The 15400-nt window shown below is 40.5% G+C and overlaps 1 protein-coding gene across 1 annotated transcript in view; it reads right to left on the bottom strand.

Annotated features, from left to right (window-relative positions):
* Positions 1-14360, bottom strand: part of LOC107282189 (tyrosine-protein kinase ZAP-70) — a 28088-nt gene extending 13728 nt beyond the window's left edge. The window contains exons 1-7 of the mRNA XM_015809942.1: positions 13959-14360; positions 12411-12571; positions 8554-8692; positions 7157-7238; positions 4826-4866; positions 3322-3376; positions 835-1015 (exon numbers count right to left, since the gene is read on the bottom strand). Coding sequence (XP_015665428.1) covers positions 835-1015; positions 3322-3376; positions 4826-4866; positions 7157-7238; positions 8554-8692; positions 12411-12571; positions 13959-14360 — 1061 coding nt within the window. The remainder of the gene's footprint in view (positions 1-834; positions 1016-3321; positions 3377-4825; positions 4867-7156; positions 7239-8553; positions 8693-12410; positions 12572-13958) is intronic.
* Between the last annotated feature and the right edge of the window lie 1040 nt (positions 14361-15400).

Raw genomic sequence — 15400 nt, 5'->3', positions numbered from 1 at the left:
GGTTATTAGTAGGGCAATATTGGAAGAAGGATTGCTTGCCTACTATAGAAGAATGGACGCTTAAAGTTTCAAATTTAGCAGAAATGGCCAAGATTTCTGCTTATTTGAAGGATCATTCACAAGAAAGATACACTTCGGTTTGGAGAAGATGGATAGATTATATTCAGAATAAATATGGGACTAAAAAGTTCCATTTGGCCTATGAGTGAATATTAGATTTATTATTACTAATAGTTTATTATAGTGGAGTTTTTCTTAGGTTTAATTATATGATATTATTACTTTTAGTATTAGTATTGTATTGTATTGTTTAGTAATTAGGTTGTTAATTTGTTTATTATAGTGTTTAATTTTAACTTGTTTAAATTTTTGTTAAAAGGGAGTTAAAGCACTTTATGGACTTGGTTATTTAAATAGTTGGTTAATGTTAGTTAGATTATGATTATTATATTTGTAACCCTGTGTTCAGCTCTGGGAAGTGGGGGGAGGGAGGGGGGGTTTTGGGGTGGGTATGGGGATTCATATTGTAATTTTTATAAAACTTTTAATAATAATAAAAAAAGTATCCTTCTAAAGTGGGTGATGCTATTTGCTATTTTGGAAAGAGGGGCCTAGGAATGCTTTCTGGGGGCAAAAAAAAGGACCATAGCTTCTTTCCCTCCACCAAGTTAAGACAGCCACTGCCAAATTACCTCCAAATTTAAGGATTCCCCCCAAAAGACGAACAAAACAAAATTAGATTTTTTTCCATAGGGAATAGCAACTTCTGAAAACTGCACAGATCTGTCTCAGCACATTAAGAGAAATATATGCAAAAACACGGCATGCACTTACTTCCTCATTTTGTAAACTCCTTTCCTGACACACCCAAAGTTGCCCTCTCCCAGGTCCACTTCATCCATGATCAGACTGCTCCTTTTTAAGAATAGCTTCCGATCCTTCAGCTCTTCGGGATCACTGTATGGGCTTTCATAACATGAGGTATCCATGGGCAAAATTCGATTCTTCTTCCCTGCTCCTATTCGGTCCCCAAGAAAGTAAAGTAGATCAGTGGTGGCGAACCTATGGCACGGGTCCAGAGGCGGCACTCAGAGCCCTCTCTGTGGGCACGCGCGCCATCACCCCAGTCCTAGGCCTTCAGCTGGGTTTTATAAAACCTTTTCACTTTAGGCCTCCACCGCCGAGTGCAAAAAAAAAAGTTTTAATCAATCAGTCAATTTCAAATTCTCACGGGAAAAAAAAGATCTTGCAAAGTTGGAATTGATTGATTGAACTTTTTAGTCCCACCCAGTCTGCCGTTACCACCGCAGCCACGCCCAGCCAACGGGCCACGCCCACCCAGTGGGCCACACCCAGCCAATGGGCCACACCCACCCAGCACCCAACAATGCATAAGTGGGTTTTGGGTTGCAGTTTGGGTACTCGGTCTCTAAAAGGTTCGCCATCACTGAAGTAGATTAATTGTGGGTTTCATGTTTGAAGATCCCCTTCCTTATTTCACAATTCCCCCCCCTCCTAGGCTCAGTTCAAGCTCCCCATGTTGTATTAGTGACCTCGGCTCCTGTAAGATTGAAGAGTATGCCAATCAATTATTTTTCATTCAAATGAAACAGAACCTTGGTTAATCACAGCAATAGTCTTCTTATCACCAAATGCTGGGATTAAATAACAAGTCTGTGAGGCATCTTGCAAAAATCTAAGGGGAATCAGAATGTTAGCAAAATTGGGTATTGGAACAATCTGTTGAGCTTACTTGGATCTTTGCTCAGACCTTTAGAGACCTTAAAATATTTGAACCTTCTAACAATGCCTTATGGCTTCCTTTCTATTCAAGCTCTTCTCACTTTCTTCAATAGCAAATTCAGGATTTCAAGTAGGGACTTGGGTGACTTAAATCCATGGGGGATATGAGGCTTGAAGATGCCATAATACTTCTGGGTTGAAGGCAGCAGGCCTCCAACTATGACTGAAGGAGAACAACGCTGGGGAAAAACTTTGTTTCCTACTTGTGAACACCCCAAGAAACATCTAATTGGCCACAAGGAGCATTTGTGTGTGTGTGTGTGTGTGTGTGTGTGTGTGTGTGTGTGTGTGTTAAAATTTGTCAAATTTTTACCACACTACAATCTAAACAATCTCTCCAGGGCTTAAAAAAAACACAAGATATTTTATTTATATTTCATAATACAAAAGATCAAAGATCTAAAATGCCTAAAACCCACTAGTAACAATTAGGACTGGCTTCATACCTCCCCTTCAGAAAAGTTCAACTCCTTCCAGAAGGCAAATGTAATTAGAACTAAGCAAATCTCCAACAGGAGGACATTACTCTGCTGCTGGTCTCTCTGGCAAGTATTAACCATGTAATAATCTGATTATCCTGAGCTTCTAAAGTCGAAGTACTGTAATTTTTTTAAACAGTAACACCATAAGTGGCCACAAGAGGGTGATCAAGTAACACATACTGTACAATAGATCCCTAATGTTGTTCTGATATTGTGTATTACTTTACACCCTCTTGTGGCCACTGGTAGTACTACTTTTTTATTATTATTTTTTAATGGAAAGAAAAGTAAGTTTCGAATGTGCCTTTTATGAAGTAGCCAAAAAGAGAATTTTTCAACCTGAGGTTACATGGAGACTAGAAGAAAGTAAACACATGTTTGGGGTTCATGATGCTGTGGAGTTCTAGTAAAAGCGCAATAAACTTTTTTCCAAAACAAGTTGCAGCCTGAACAGTGGATGGGACCTTAGAAACAACACGCTAATAAGAATTTTTAATTTTAATTTAGGCTGGCTGACCACCCTTTGGGGAACAGCATTCCTTGCAGGAATTGTGTTGTCATGTCTTCTTTTCAGACAGAAGATTGCAATAGTAATTCTTAGTACCAGTAAGAGTTGGTCTTGGTTTACCCGCTTTTATTCATTTCTGATTGACTCTGCCAATGTGATAAGGTGTCAAGAACAGAGAGTCACAGAATGTTGAATTTTTCATGAGAAGTCTGAAATGGCATAGGATCTCCTGTTTGAGCAAGAGGTTGGACTACAAAATCTCCAAGATCCCTTCCAATTCTGTTATTCTGTTAACCATCAAAATTATGAGGGGAAATGAGGGGGGAATCTATGACTGATCCATGAACTTGTGACTGTTGCAGCATCCCTGCAGTCACATGATCACAATCTGCGCAATTAGATACTTGGCTCACAATTATGATGTCACAGTAAGCCGCCGTCATGTAAATGCCATTTGCGAGCTTCCCTGCCAATAAAATAAACATTTTATCTTTATGGTGTGTCTGCTAATACTGTTCTCAAACTCACCAAAAGGTTCTGGTGTGTATCCATCTGAGTTCTGAGGTGTGAATCTCCGAGCAGCCTAGGAAAGTCAGAGCAGAGTTTACACACTGGAAAAATTCAGGGCAGAAAATATACATCTGCACCACCCAGTTGTGCCCTAACTCTGCAAATAAAAAGAGAGAAAGGGATATGCCTAAAGCTAGCCAGGGAGTTGCGTGTCTGGACTGGGGTTTAAATCCTGCTCCAATTTTATCTTCTTTGGCATTCTTTCCAATATTTTCCAAAGCGCCTGAAGGCAGGACAAGAAGCAACAGATGTAAACTAACCAAAGAGAGAAGCAACCTAGAACTAAGGAGAAACTTCCTGACAGTTAGAACAATTAACCAGTGGAACAACCTGCCTCCAGAAGCGGTGAATGCTCCAACACTGGAAGTTTTTAAGAAGAGACTGGACAGCCATTTGTCCGAAATGGTATAGGGTTTCCTGCCTGAGCAGGGGGTTGGACTAGATGACCTCCAAGGTCCCTTCCAACTTTACTATTATTATTATTATTATTATTATTATTATTATTATTATTATTATTATTATCATCATCATCATCATCATCATCATCATCATCATCATCATCATCATCATCATTATTATTATTATTATTATTATTATTATTATTATTATTTTTCATAAAATGATTTCAATAGGATTTTCCTGGCAACTGGTAGGTATGGGGTTCATCTGAATAGCAGACTACTAACAATATCTTGTCCACTCCCTCCCTCCCCCACCAGGAAGCAAAAGGCAATTTTTTTCTTGTTCTCTGCATGTCACTAAACTCCCATTGAAGAAACAGGCTTGAGATTTACAACCGGACTCAGGGCTGTTGCTAAGATCTGAAACCCTTGTGGCTATGAGCATCCCTTACCAGTTTAGGCCAGTGTATTGCCCGCATCCGTCTGGCCCTCCTAATTCATGTATTTGTAACCTCCAAGTTTCAGTTGCTTAGCACAGTGGCTGCTGGTGCCTCCCTCACTTCCTGAGAAACCCTCGCCCTGCTTTTCTTTTCTAAAGATGGTTTTTAGCCTCAAACAAACAAGAAAACTGTTGGGCTGAAGACAAAGCACTAGCCTTTAGCATCCTCTTCATTTCCAAGAATAGAGCTCTGGGCGTTCTGAGAAAAACCGTGAAGGGCTACAACCCAGGGCTTTGTTTTTGTATGTGATCCCCTGCTCAGAAATATATCTCTGTCTCTGTCTCTGTCTCTGTCTCTGTCTCTGCCTACCTGCCTATCTATCCTGCCTTGTCACAGAGTCAGCCATTTTGTGAAGGAATAAGGCTTCTGTGCCATAGGGATAATTCTTTCATCTTTCATCTTATTAGCTCGTTCTTCCCCTGTGCTTACTTCCCCTGATTTCTGCCTTTGGAGAAGATTATTTTTAGGTTGTTTTATGATAGCTGCAAACACCTTTGTGAGCAACATGAATGAGAAGCGATCCATAAATGCATTCACTGAGCAAATAAAAACCAGACTTACCAATGTAGATGGATGCGCTGGTGGCACTGGAGTGGCTGGCGCTGGAAAGAAGGAAGGAAAGGAACAATAGGGAAATTTGTTTGTGTATAAAGGCAGACCTCGACTTACAGCAATTCATTTAGTGACAGTGTGAAATTACAATGGCACTGAAAAAAAGTGACTAGTGACTGTTTTTCACACCTATAACCGTTGCAGCATCCCCATAATCACGGGATCAAAGTGGAAGCCAGAGTCACTTAACAACCGTGTTATTAACTTAACAATTCCAGCGATTCACTTAACAACTAATAATAATAATAATAATAATAATAATAATAATAATAATAATAATAATAATAATAATAATAATAATAATAATAATACTAGAATTGGAAGGGACCTTGGAGGTCTTCTAGTCCAACCCCCTGCTCAGGCACGAAATCCTATACCATTTCTGACAAATGACTGTCTAGTCTCTTCTTAAAAACTTCCAGTGTTGGAGCATTCACTGCTTCTGGAGGCAGGTTGTTCCACTGATTAATTGTTCTAACTGTCAGGAAATTCCTCCTTAGTTCTATGTTGCTTCTCTCCTTGGTTAGTTTCTAACTGCAGCAAGAAAGGTTGTAAAATGGGGCAATTCACTTAACAACTGTCTCACTTAGCATCAGAAATTTTGAGTTCGATTGTGGTTGTAGGTTGAGGACTACCTGTATGCCCTGGGCAAGGTTATAGGAAGGACATCACATCTGCGGGGAAAACACGGTCAACAACTAATTCGCAAGGTCTCCCTCAATGTTTACTAGGCTGTGTGCCATGGATGCTATAGATCAGAATATAAGGGTTGCTTATACCTAATGAGTTCCAGCAAGAGCCAAACTGATCATTTAGTGCCTCCTAGTGGTCAGTAGCATATTTATTAATTCATTCTTTCATTTGGCATGGCTTCCCATCAGAGGTTCATGACTCTGAGCAACTAACAATATAAAACATTAAAAAAAAACAGTTCCTGGAGAACTGCCTTTATATCCTTAATACCTAAAGAGGGTCAGGATTTGACTCAACCTAAGAATTATAGACCTATATCTTTATTGAATACAGATTATAAGATTTTTTCAAAAGTAATGGCAAATAGATTAATGCAAGTGTTGAATCAATTGATTCATAGTGATCAATCAGGATTTATAACTGGAAGATATATGAAATATAATGTAAGACAAATTACTAATTTAATTGAATATTTGGATAAGAATAATCAAATTCCTGCTGCTTTTATCTTTTTAGATGCGGAAAAAGCATTTGATCAATTAGACTGGGGGTTTTTGTTTCAAGTTATAGATAGAATGAATTTTGGGGGGGAATTTTTGTCCGCCCTTAAGGCTACTTATCAGCAGCAATCAGCACAGATTATAGTTAAGGGGGGGGGGGGTAACAGAAGCATTCAAAATTGAAAAAGGAACTAGACAAGGATGTCCATTATCTCCATTGTTATTTGTGTTAACAATGGAGATTCTGTTAATTAAAATCCGGGAGTCTTCTATAATAAAAGGAATTAAGGTTAACAAAATTGAGTATAGTGGAAACCTCCAGATGTGTGGACAGTCAGTTTCCGGATTCTCTTAGCCCAGTGGTGGCGAACCTATGGCACGCGTGCCAGAGGTGGCACTCGGAGCCCTCTCTGTGGGCACATGTGCCGTTGCCCCTGCCTCGCCTCGCCTCCCCTCCCGACCCCCTCCTCACCAGCAGCCCCCCTGGAGGAGAGTCGCCCCCGAGCATGGCCCACACGGAGCAGCGCAGCCAAGGACATGGCAGCCAGGCAGCGTAGACAAGATTCTGCCCTCATGCCCCATCCCGCACAGTTGATACTGCGGGGTATCATGCCCCATCCCGCACAGTTGATACTGCAGAGGGCGTGGCCGCCCTGGCACTGCTGGGCTGCCTGGGCAATCTGCGGCAGGCCCTGAAGGCGGTGAGTGGCCCTGCGGACAGGCGGGGTGGGAGAATGGGGTGGGGGCAGAGCAGGGGTGGGGTAGAGGGTGGAGCGGGGGCGGGGCCAGCTTTTGGGTACTCGGTCTCTGAAAGGTTTGCCATCACTGCCTTAGCCAATATGTATGACCTTTTCCCTTGTACTATGCTAGAGGAGGCAATTTGGGGAGTTGAAACCTATAACATCTGGAGGACGTTAGCTTTGAAAAACTCTTTGAGAGCATCCTTTTCTGCAGATCTTTTTTAAAAACTGTAATACAATTTTTAAGGAATATGGATTTCATGATAACTAAAACATATGCACAGGGAAGGAAATAACCAGGCTTGCCAATCCTTTTCTCAGAGGTAGGAGAGAAGTTAAAATCTTACCTGATTGCATTTCAGGATTCGGGGTGCTTTCTTTCAGATAATAGATAAGGCCATCAGGTTTGAGTTTGAGGTACTCGACCAGCTGGTGAAAGAATTTTGAAGGAGACGAACATGAAGAGAGAGAAAGAGGCAGGAAAACTAATGAACAAGCAAGGTAATTGCCTTTTTGGCGTCCCTATTTGCTGGTATCCCTCTGAGAAACTGGAGAGGGAAATTAAACATCTCAAAATGTTATGTGGAAAAGTCAGAAATACATTTTACAGTAACTTATTGGAGCAAAGCTGCCCTTCCTGGGTTCCATTTGGCCAATACGGGTGGTCCTCGACTTATGACCCCAATTGAGCCCATAATTTCTGTTGCTAAACAAGACAGTTGTTAAATGAGCTTTGTCCTATTTTCCGACCTTTGTTGCCACAGTTGTGAAGTGAATCACTGCAGTTCTTACATTAGTAACATGGTTGTTAAGCGAATAACTTTCCCATTGACTTTGCTTATCAGAAGGTCACAAAAAGGTGATTGTCAACGCTGCAAATACCGTATATTTTTGCTTTGACAATATGCAGAACTGTCTGGTATTTTTAGGGTTAATGCAGAGCAGAAGAGGGTGGGGGGAAAAGCCTGGGAAAGAAAGAGGAAGGAAACCTTTGACCTTCACACTAATTGGATAACGTGATATATGACAGCTAATTTAGGGAGGGAACATGCTGATAATTTAACTGCTCAGAGGAAGAGAATTTCAGATCTTAGCATCAACTTTCGTTATGCCTGTGCCGACATTTTGTAACAATAAATTACTTTTAGGAAAATCAATGCCTGGAAGTTCTTTGAAGTGTTTCATTAGCCGGAACCATAACAGTGATCAGGTGACCCTGGGACATTGTGACAGTGAGAAATATGAACCAATTGCCAAATGTCCACATTTTGATCATGTGACCATGGGAATGCTGCAATGGTCGTAAGTGTGAAAAACAGTCATAAGTCACTTTTTTCAGTGCCGTTGTAACTTTGAACGGTCACTAAACAAATGGTTGTAAGTCGAGAACCATCTGTAACTATAGTATGACTAACACACAGCATACCCACTCACTCCAATACAAAGAGATGGATCTTAGCTTCATCTCACTTACCAACCAGAGAGCCAATAAGGCGCCAGGCTAGAAAGCAGGAGATTGTGAATTCAAGTTCTGCCTTAACCGTGAAAGCCAGTCGGGTGACTTTGGACCAGTCACTCTCTCTCAGCCCAACCCACCTCACAGGATTGTTGTTATGGGGAAAATAGGAGGAGGGAGGTATGTTGGATATGTTCACCGCCTTGAGTTATTCGTAAATATAATAAAGATGGGGAAATAAATAAGCCAACAGACAAGCAAACCGCTCAGTCTTCACTGCAATCTCACCTGCCACAGCGTATCGAATTTGGTTCCTTCTTCCACAGAGTATTTCCCCGATTTTCCTTGACCTATTCGATAGTGATAAACAGTCTTTCCGTACACAAGGGAGAGGGCATAGCTTCCTTGTTCTTTCCTTTGTCTCATCCTGAAGGGAAAGGGAGAGGAAGAGTAGAAACAGCTACATTTCCACCAACGATCTGTATGACTCTGAATGTAGCAACTTAAAATAAGATTGGTAATTCTGTCAGCTTTCTCTTAGGTGCAAATCTGTCACATTAATTTTGATCTGGGTCTCTCTCTTTTTGCAAATGTATCAATAGAATGAGCTTCAGAACTTTTTTCTAAAAAAAAGTTTAGATTAAATTTTCCTAAGCTGTATTTAACAGAGGGATAGTAGTAACTGTGAGAGGGATCTTGGAGTCCTAGTGGACAACCACTTAAATATGAGCCAGCAGTGTGCTGCAGCTACCAAAAAAGCCAATACAGTGCTAGGCTGCATTAACAGAGGGATAGAATCAAGATCACGTGAAGTGTTAATACCACTTTACAATGCCTTGGTAAGGCCACACTTGGAATACTGCATCCAGTTTTGGTCACCACGATGTAAAAAAGATGTTGAGACTCTAGAAAGAGTACAGAGAAGAGCAACAAAGATGATTAGGGGACTGGAGGGTAAAACATATAAGGAACGGTTGCTGGAATTAGGTATGTCTAGTTTAATGAAAAGAAAAACTAGGGGTGACATGATAGCAATATTCCAGTATTTCAGGGATTGCCACAAAGAAGAGGGAGTCAAGCTATTCTCCAAAGCGCCTGAAGGCAAGACAAGAAGCAATGGATGGAAATTAATCAAGGAGAGAAGCAACCTAGAACTAAGGAGAAATTTCCTGACAGTTAGAACAACTAACCAGTAGAATGGCTTGCCTTCAGAAGTTGTGAATGCTCCAGTACTGAAGGTTTTTAAGAAGAGATTGGACAACCATTTGTCTGACATGGTATAGGGTTTCCTGCCTGAGCAGGTGGTTGGACTAGAAGACCTCCAAGATCCCTTCCAACTCTATTATTCTGTTATTCTGTTAAATTGTGTGTTTTTGTGCTGCTTTCTTCAAACATTACACAGATTTTTGCAGATCTACCTCTTATACAAGTAGTCCCCAACTTACAACCACAACTGAGACCAAAATTTCTAACCAAGACACTTATTAAGTGAATTTTCCCCTGTTTTATGACCTTTCTTGCCATACTTGTTAAGTGAATCACTGCAGCTATTAAGTATTAACTTATTAAGTCATAAATATGAGTCAGTCGCCAAGTGCCTGAATTCTGATCACGTGACCATCGGGGATGCTGCAGTGGTCGTAAGTGTGAAAAACAGTCATAAGTCACTTTTTTCAATGCCGTTGTAATTTTGAATGTCACTAAATGAACTCTTGTAAGTCGATGTACCTGTCCTTCATTTTTTTTCCAACTATTCTAGTGTCAAACTAGGTAGCATCATCAACATCAACAGCACTGAGGATGTTCCCTAGTTTAGTAATGAAATGTCTGTTGCATGAAAACTGAGAGCCACAAGGACCGCACATTATATATCCATATATAACAAGGTTACAGTATTGCACCAATCAATTATGTCTGTGGCAGGCATAAACGTTTCAGGCATAAAATTTTAATGTTAGACTGCAGAAGATAAGATTTTAACATAATGGAGGGCAAAAAAGGAATATTTTGCTTTATATCACTTTGAAAATATAAGGCTAGATACATTTGCATTTAAATGCAAACTTAATCAATTTTGTTCCATTCCTTAAGAGGCACTGGGAGATTCTCCAGCAAGAGAGATATACAAGCCCACTTTAGATATGGTGATTTCTCAGTTCAATTTTAATTTCCCATAAAATGCCTCCCATAAAATGCCTGTCATTTGACTTTCTCAAAATGGCTTGGAACTGGATGGTCTCAGGACTGTTGACAGAAAGAGATTTATTGGAATCATTAAAAAAAAAACTATTGAGAAATTGCTGCCAAAGCAGATTTTAGAAAGCCATGACCATTTTTAGAAAACTAGCTCCCTGGAGATGTAAATAAATATAGTATAAACAGCAATTTTATATATAAAAGAAAGATGCATGCTTTCACTACAAATCCTGGTAACTGATATTTTGAAAAAGTTAATGATAAAGCTGGCTTGGATATTGCCTGATAGTATATTACAGAATCCTGGAATAACGTGGTTTTCTGTAGTAGAAAGTTCAATTTCTTTTACACAATTGAAATCTTACATTTGAATGATTTTAATTGCTAAGAAACAACTACGAAGTAAAATCTAATTTTAAGGGATTATTTTGGCATCTTTCAACTGATTCAAATATATCTTGCAGACCAAAGTAATAATAATAATAATAATGATAAAGTTGGAAGGGACCTTGGAGGTCATCTAGTCCAACCCTCTGCTCAGGTAGGAAACCCTATACCATTTCGGACAAATGGCTGTCCAGTTTCTTCTTAAAAATTTCCAGTGTTGGCGCATTCACCGCTTCTGGAGGCAGGTTGTTCCACTGGTTAATTGTTCTAACTGTCAGGAAGTTTCTCCTTAGCTCTGGGTTGCTTCTCTCCTTGATTAGTTTCCAGTTTGAAGAAGCTCAGAAGCATAGATGGAAGTCCCCCCTCGTCCTTCTCTTCATTAGACTAGACATACCCAGTTCCAGCAACCGTTCCTCATATGTTTTAGCCTCCAGTCCCCTAATCATCTTTGTTGCTCTTCTCTGTACTCTTTCTAGAGTCTCAACATCTTTTTTTATATCGTGGTGACCAAAATTGGATTCAGTATTCCAAGTGTGGCCTTACCAAGGCATTGTAAAGTGGTATTAATACGTCACGTATTTTAATGTTTGCAGTTACACCAATTTTAATGAATGTTTATACGTTAAACACTGTTTGTGTTTTGTGTACATTAAACATAAAACCAATCATTTATAACAAAGACAAAATAAATCCCTGATGGGTCTAATCCCTGATGGAACAGAATAGAATGACCTATTCAAAGCAGCACTCTCTGAATCAGAGTTAATTGGGTATCTATTACTCATTAACATCCAACCCACAATATGTAAATATGACTGATTTAAGCCTTTAGCTGCGGTTTATATCATCTGTGTAATGACATCATTATTCACAGTGGAATTTGGTCTAATCATGAATGCAAGCTTTGGCTGAGCTCTATTGTCCTGAGATTTCATATATTACTTTACATGTGATTTGATACAGGTAGTCCTCAATTTATGACCACAACTGAGCCCAAAATTTCTGTTGTTAAGCGAAACGCTTATTAAGTCAATTTTGCCCATTTTGCAAGCTTTCTGGCCACAGTTGTTAAGTGAACCACTGCAACTTTTACGTTAGTAACACAGTTGTTAAGTGAATCTGGCTTCCCCATTGACTTTACTTGTCAGAAGGTGGCAAAAAGCGATCACATGACCCCGGGATTTTTTGTCACGGTTGTTAAACAAATCACCATGGTTGTTAAACGAATCCAGCTTCCTGCATTGACTTAGCTTGTCAGAAGCTGGCTGGGAAAGTTGCAAAGGCCGATCACATGACACCAGGATGCTGGAACTGTTGTAAATATATGCCGCCCAAATTTTGATCACGTGACTATGGGGACTCTGTGACAGTTTTTTTAGCACCGTTGTAACTTTGAATGGTCAATAAATAGAATGGTTGTAAATTGAGGACTACCTATTCTGCTTAGCCAGAATGTAAAATTGTGTAAATGTGTGTCCTGAATATGGAACAGCAGGTAGTGGGGAGAAAAATATTTCTTCAGAAATAAAGGGGAAGTTTTTCCTGCATCCTTAAATGCTTACAGGAATTTCCCATCAGGCTGTGCTCCTGAGTAGAGCCGGCTTTCCGCTTGCTCTCGGGAGATGGGGCCATGATACCAAGCCATTTTCTCGTGAGCCGTGGTGGCCAGGAGTTTCTCCACTTGGGGGGCTTGACTTATGATTGCTACTTCAAGATTCTCTCCCTATTAAAAAAAAAGAAGAGGGGGAAGGAAATTTTTAATTCATAAAATGAAGAATCAAACCATTCCAAAACACTGAATTTATATATATATATATATTAGGAGGAAAGTATAATACCAGAATATCCTTTCCTCTTTTGCACTGAATTAAACTGTAGAAATTAAACTGCCAGGTTTAGGGTTGGGGGTAAATTAGTTTTGTACTGAAATATTCTTCTACATTGTGCCCCACCCTCCATCCCCCACCTCTAGCTTTTTTATTCAGATTGCTGGGAAGAACGGATAATTTAGACAGTTAATTTAGACCAGGGGTAGGCAACCTTGGCTCCTTTATGACTCGTGGACTTCAACTCCCAGAATTCCTGAGCCAGCCATGCTTAGGAGAAATGGAGAGGTTTCCATGCTGAGCCATGCTGGCTCAGGAATTCTGGGAGTTGAAGTTCACGAGTCGTAAAAGAGCCAAGGTTGCCTACCCCTGGTTTAGACTAATGGATTAGCAAAGCTTTATTTTAAAGTTAGCCCCCAATTTACGACCACAATTGGAACCAGAATTTCCACTGCTAATCAAGACAGTTCTTAAGTGAATTGCATCTGATTTTACAACATTTTTACCACAGTTGTTAAGCAAATCATCACAGTTGTTAAGTAAACCTCCTGGTTATTAAGTAAATCCAACTTCTCCCATTGACTTTGCTTGTCAGAAGCTGGCTGGGAAGTTCACAAATGTTGATCACATGACCCTGGGACACTGCGACTGTTATAAATACATACTAGTTGCCAAGTACCTGGATTGCAATCACGTTACCATGGGGACTCTGTGACAGTCGTAAGGACTGTTGTAAGTCACTTTTTTTAGTGCTGTCATAATGTTGAATGGCTGTAAGTCAAGGACAACCTATACCATTGCAGCTGGGCTTGGCAAATGCTGCCCCTCTGAAAGGATTCACTGGAAGTAAGCATCCTAAATCTTTTAGATTTGGCTATCCGAAATGGCTTATAACAGTTATTTCACTATTTTGATTACTCAAACATAGCTGCTATTCATTACACAGCCATGTGTTTTTTTCAAACTCAGAAACCTGAAAAAAGACACAGTGCTTTAATAGGTAGTAGTTTTTCAAAATCTTTTTCAAAACGTGCATAGCCCCTAAGTGGATATATATGTATATGTGTGGTGTTTGTGTCTGTGTATCTCTCTCTTTCTCTCTCTCTCTGGGGTGGGGAAGAAGGTGTGTATATGTGTGCATACTGTACATAAAATATGACATTATTGGGAATTTACCTTTGTCATTAGGCATTGGATTTGGTAAACCATCTAATGAGGGAAATTGTGCAACATATAAAAAGAAAAAATTCTCTAATAAAAATAAAATAAAAATTATGCTCAAACCTCTAAGTTCCATGTTTGCCGGACGTATTCGCGAACCATATTCTCCCGGATGTTGTCAAAAATACCTGGCTGGGGTTCCAGGCTATTGGGACGGTTGCAAGGCTTCCGCAAAGTACAGCAAAGTCCATCTGCATCCTTGGAATAAAATTCGCAGAGCTCTTCAGGGCCGCAGTGGGCTTTCCCTCCAGAGATGGCAAAGGTCCCATTCATCTGACGCTCAATGGGATAATGGTAGAACTGGAGTTTGTACACCACAGAGAGGACATATCCGCCAAGATTGCGAAGGCACTGTCGCAGCAAAAATAGCCCATCAGACATCCCTGCCAATTTGAGGTGGTCCTCTGCATCGGATCGGGAGATGCTGCCATAGTAGAAAGGCAGATGGGCAGCTGGATTGGGCATCTGGGGAGCGTGGCTGGTCCCACCACAATGTGTTGCAGTTAAAAAATGTCTAAAAGGAAAAAGTAAACACCATGATTAACAAAAAGGAAAACATATACCTGCCAATGCATCTCTCCTTAGTTTCCTTTGGACAAAAATGATAGTCTTTTAATAATAATGGTAATAATAATAACAACAACAACAACTTTATTGTCACTTTGAATGTACACCAATCGGCATATATCAAAATGAAATTTCGTTGCATACAGCTCTCAAAGGGTCACCACCTCCAATATACGTACACTCCTTGTTCGTGGCCAGCTCAAGTTTCAGAACGTCCATTTTAGTCTCTAGGGCAATGATGGCAAACCTTTTAGAGACCGAGTGCCCAAACTGCAACCCAAAACTCACTTATGCATCGTCGGGTGCCGGGTGGGTGTGGCCCATTGGGTGGGCGTGGCTGCGGTGGTAACGGCAGACTGGGTGGGACTAAAAAGTTCAATCAATCAATTCCCACTTTGCAAGATCTTTTTTTTTCCCGCGAGAAGTTGAAATTGACTGATTGATTGAACCTTTTTTTTTTTGTACACGGCGGCCGAGGCCTAAAGCAAAAAGGTTTTATAAAACCCAGCTGAAGGCCTAGGACTGGGGCGACGGCGTGTGTGCCCACAGAGAGGGCTCTGAGTGCCGCCTCTGGCACCTGTGCCATAGGTTCGCCACCAATGCTCTAGGGAGTGAACAATGGCAAATAGGATAGATGGAACCCTAATCCTAACCCTAACCCTAACGCTTTCCTTTTTCTGATCCTGTCTTTTCCACCTTTTCCTTAAAGGGGTCTTGCTCCTTTTTGCCCCTGGAGCATGCTGTTGCTGCCTCCAACTCTTCCAAAAGGCTCTCTCTATCTTCCTCTGGGCCTGCCCGACAGCCTCATCCAGTTCCTTTGCTCCATAAGCCCCGGGACCTTCAGAAACAGATTCGCTTGCAGAAAGAGAGCAGTAGTAAAATAAGTCTGCCCTTATCTATCATTCTTCCATTCTTTACTCATTATTTGAAAAATATCG

This window comes from Protobothrops mucrosquamatus, unplaced genomic scaffold (genome assembly GCF_001527695.2).
Source record: "Protobothrops mucrosquamatus isolate PMUCROS unplaced genomic scaffold, P.Mucros_1.0 scaffold6, whole genome shotgun sequence".
Classification (NCBI taxonomy): Eukaryota; Metazoa; Chordata; class Lepidosauria; order Squamata; family Viperidae; genus Protobothrops; species Protobothrops mucrosquamatus.
Note: the sequence above shows the minus strand (reverse complement) of the source record. Positions and strands in the feature narration are given on the sequence as shown.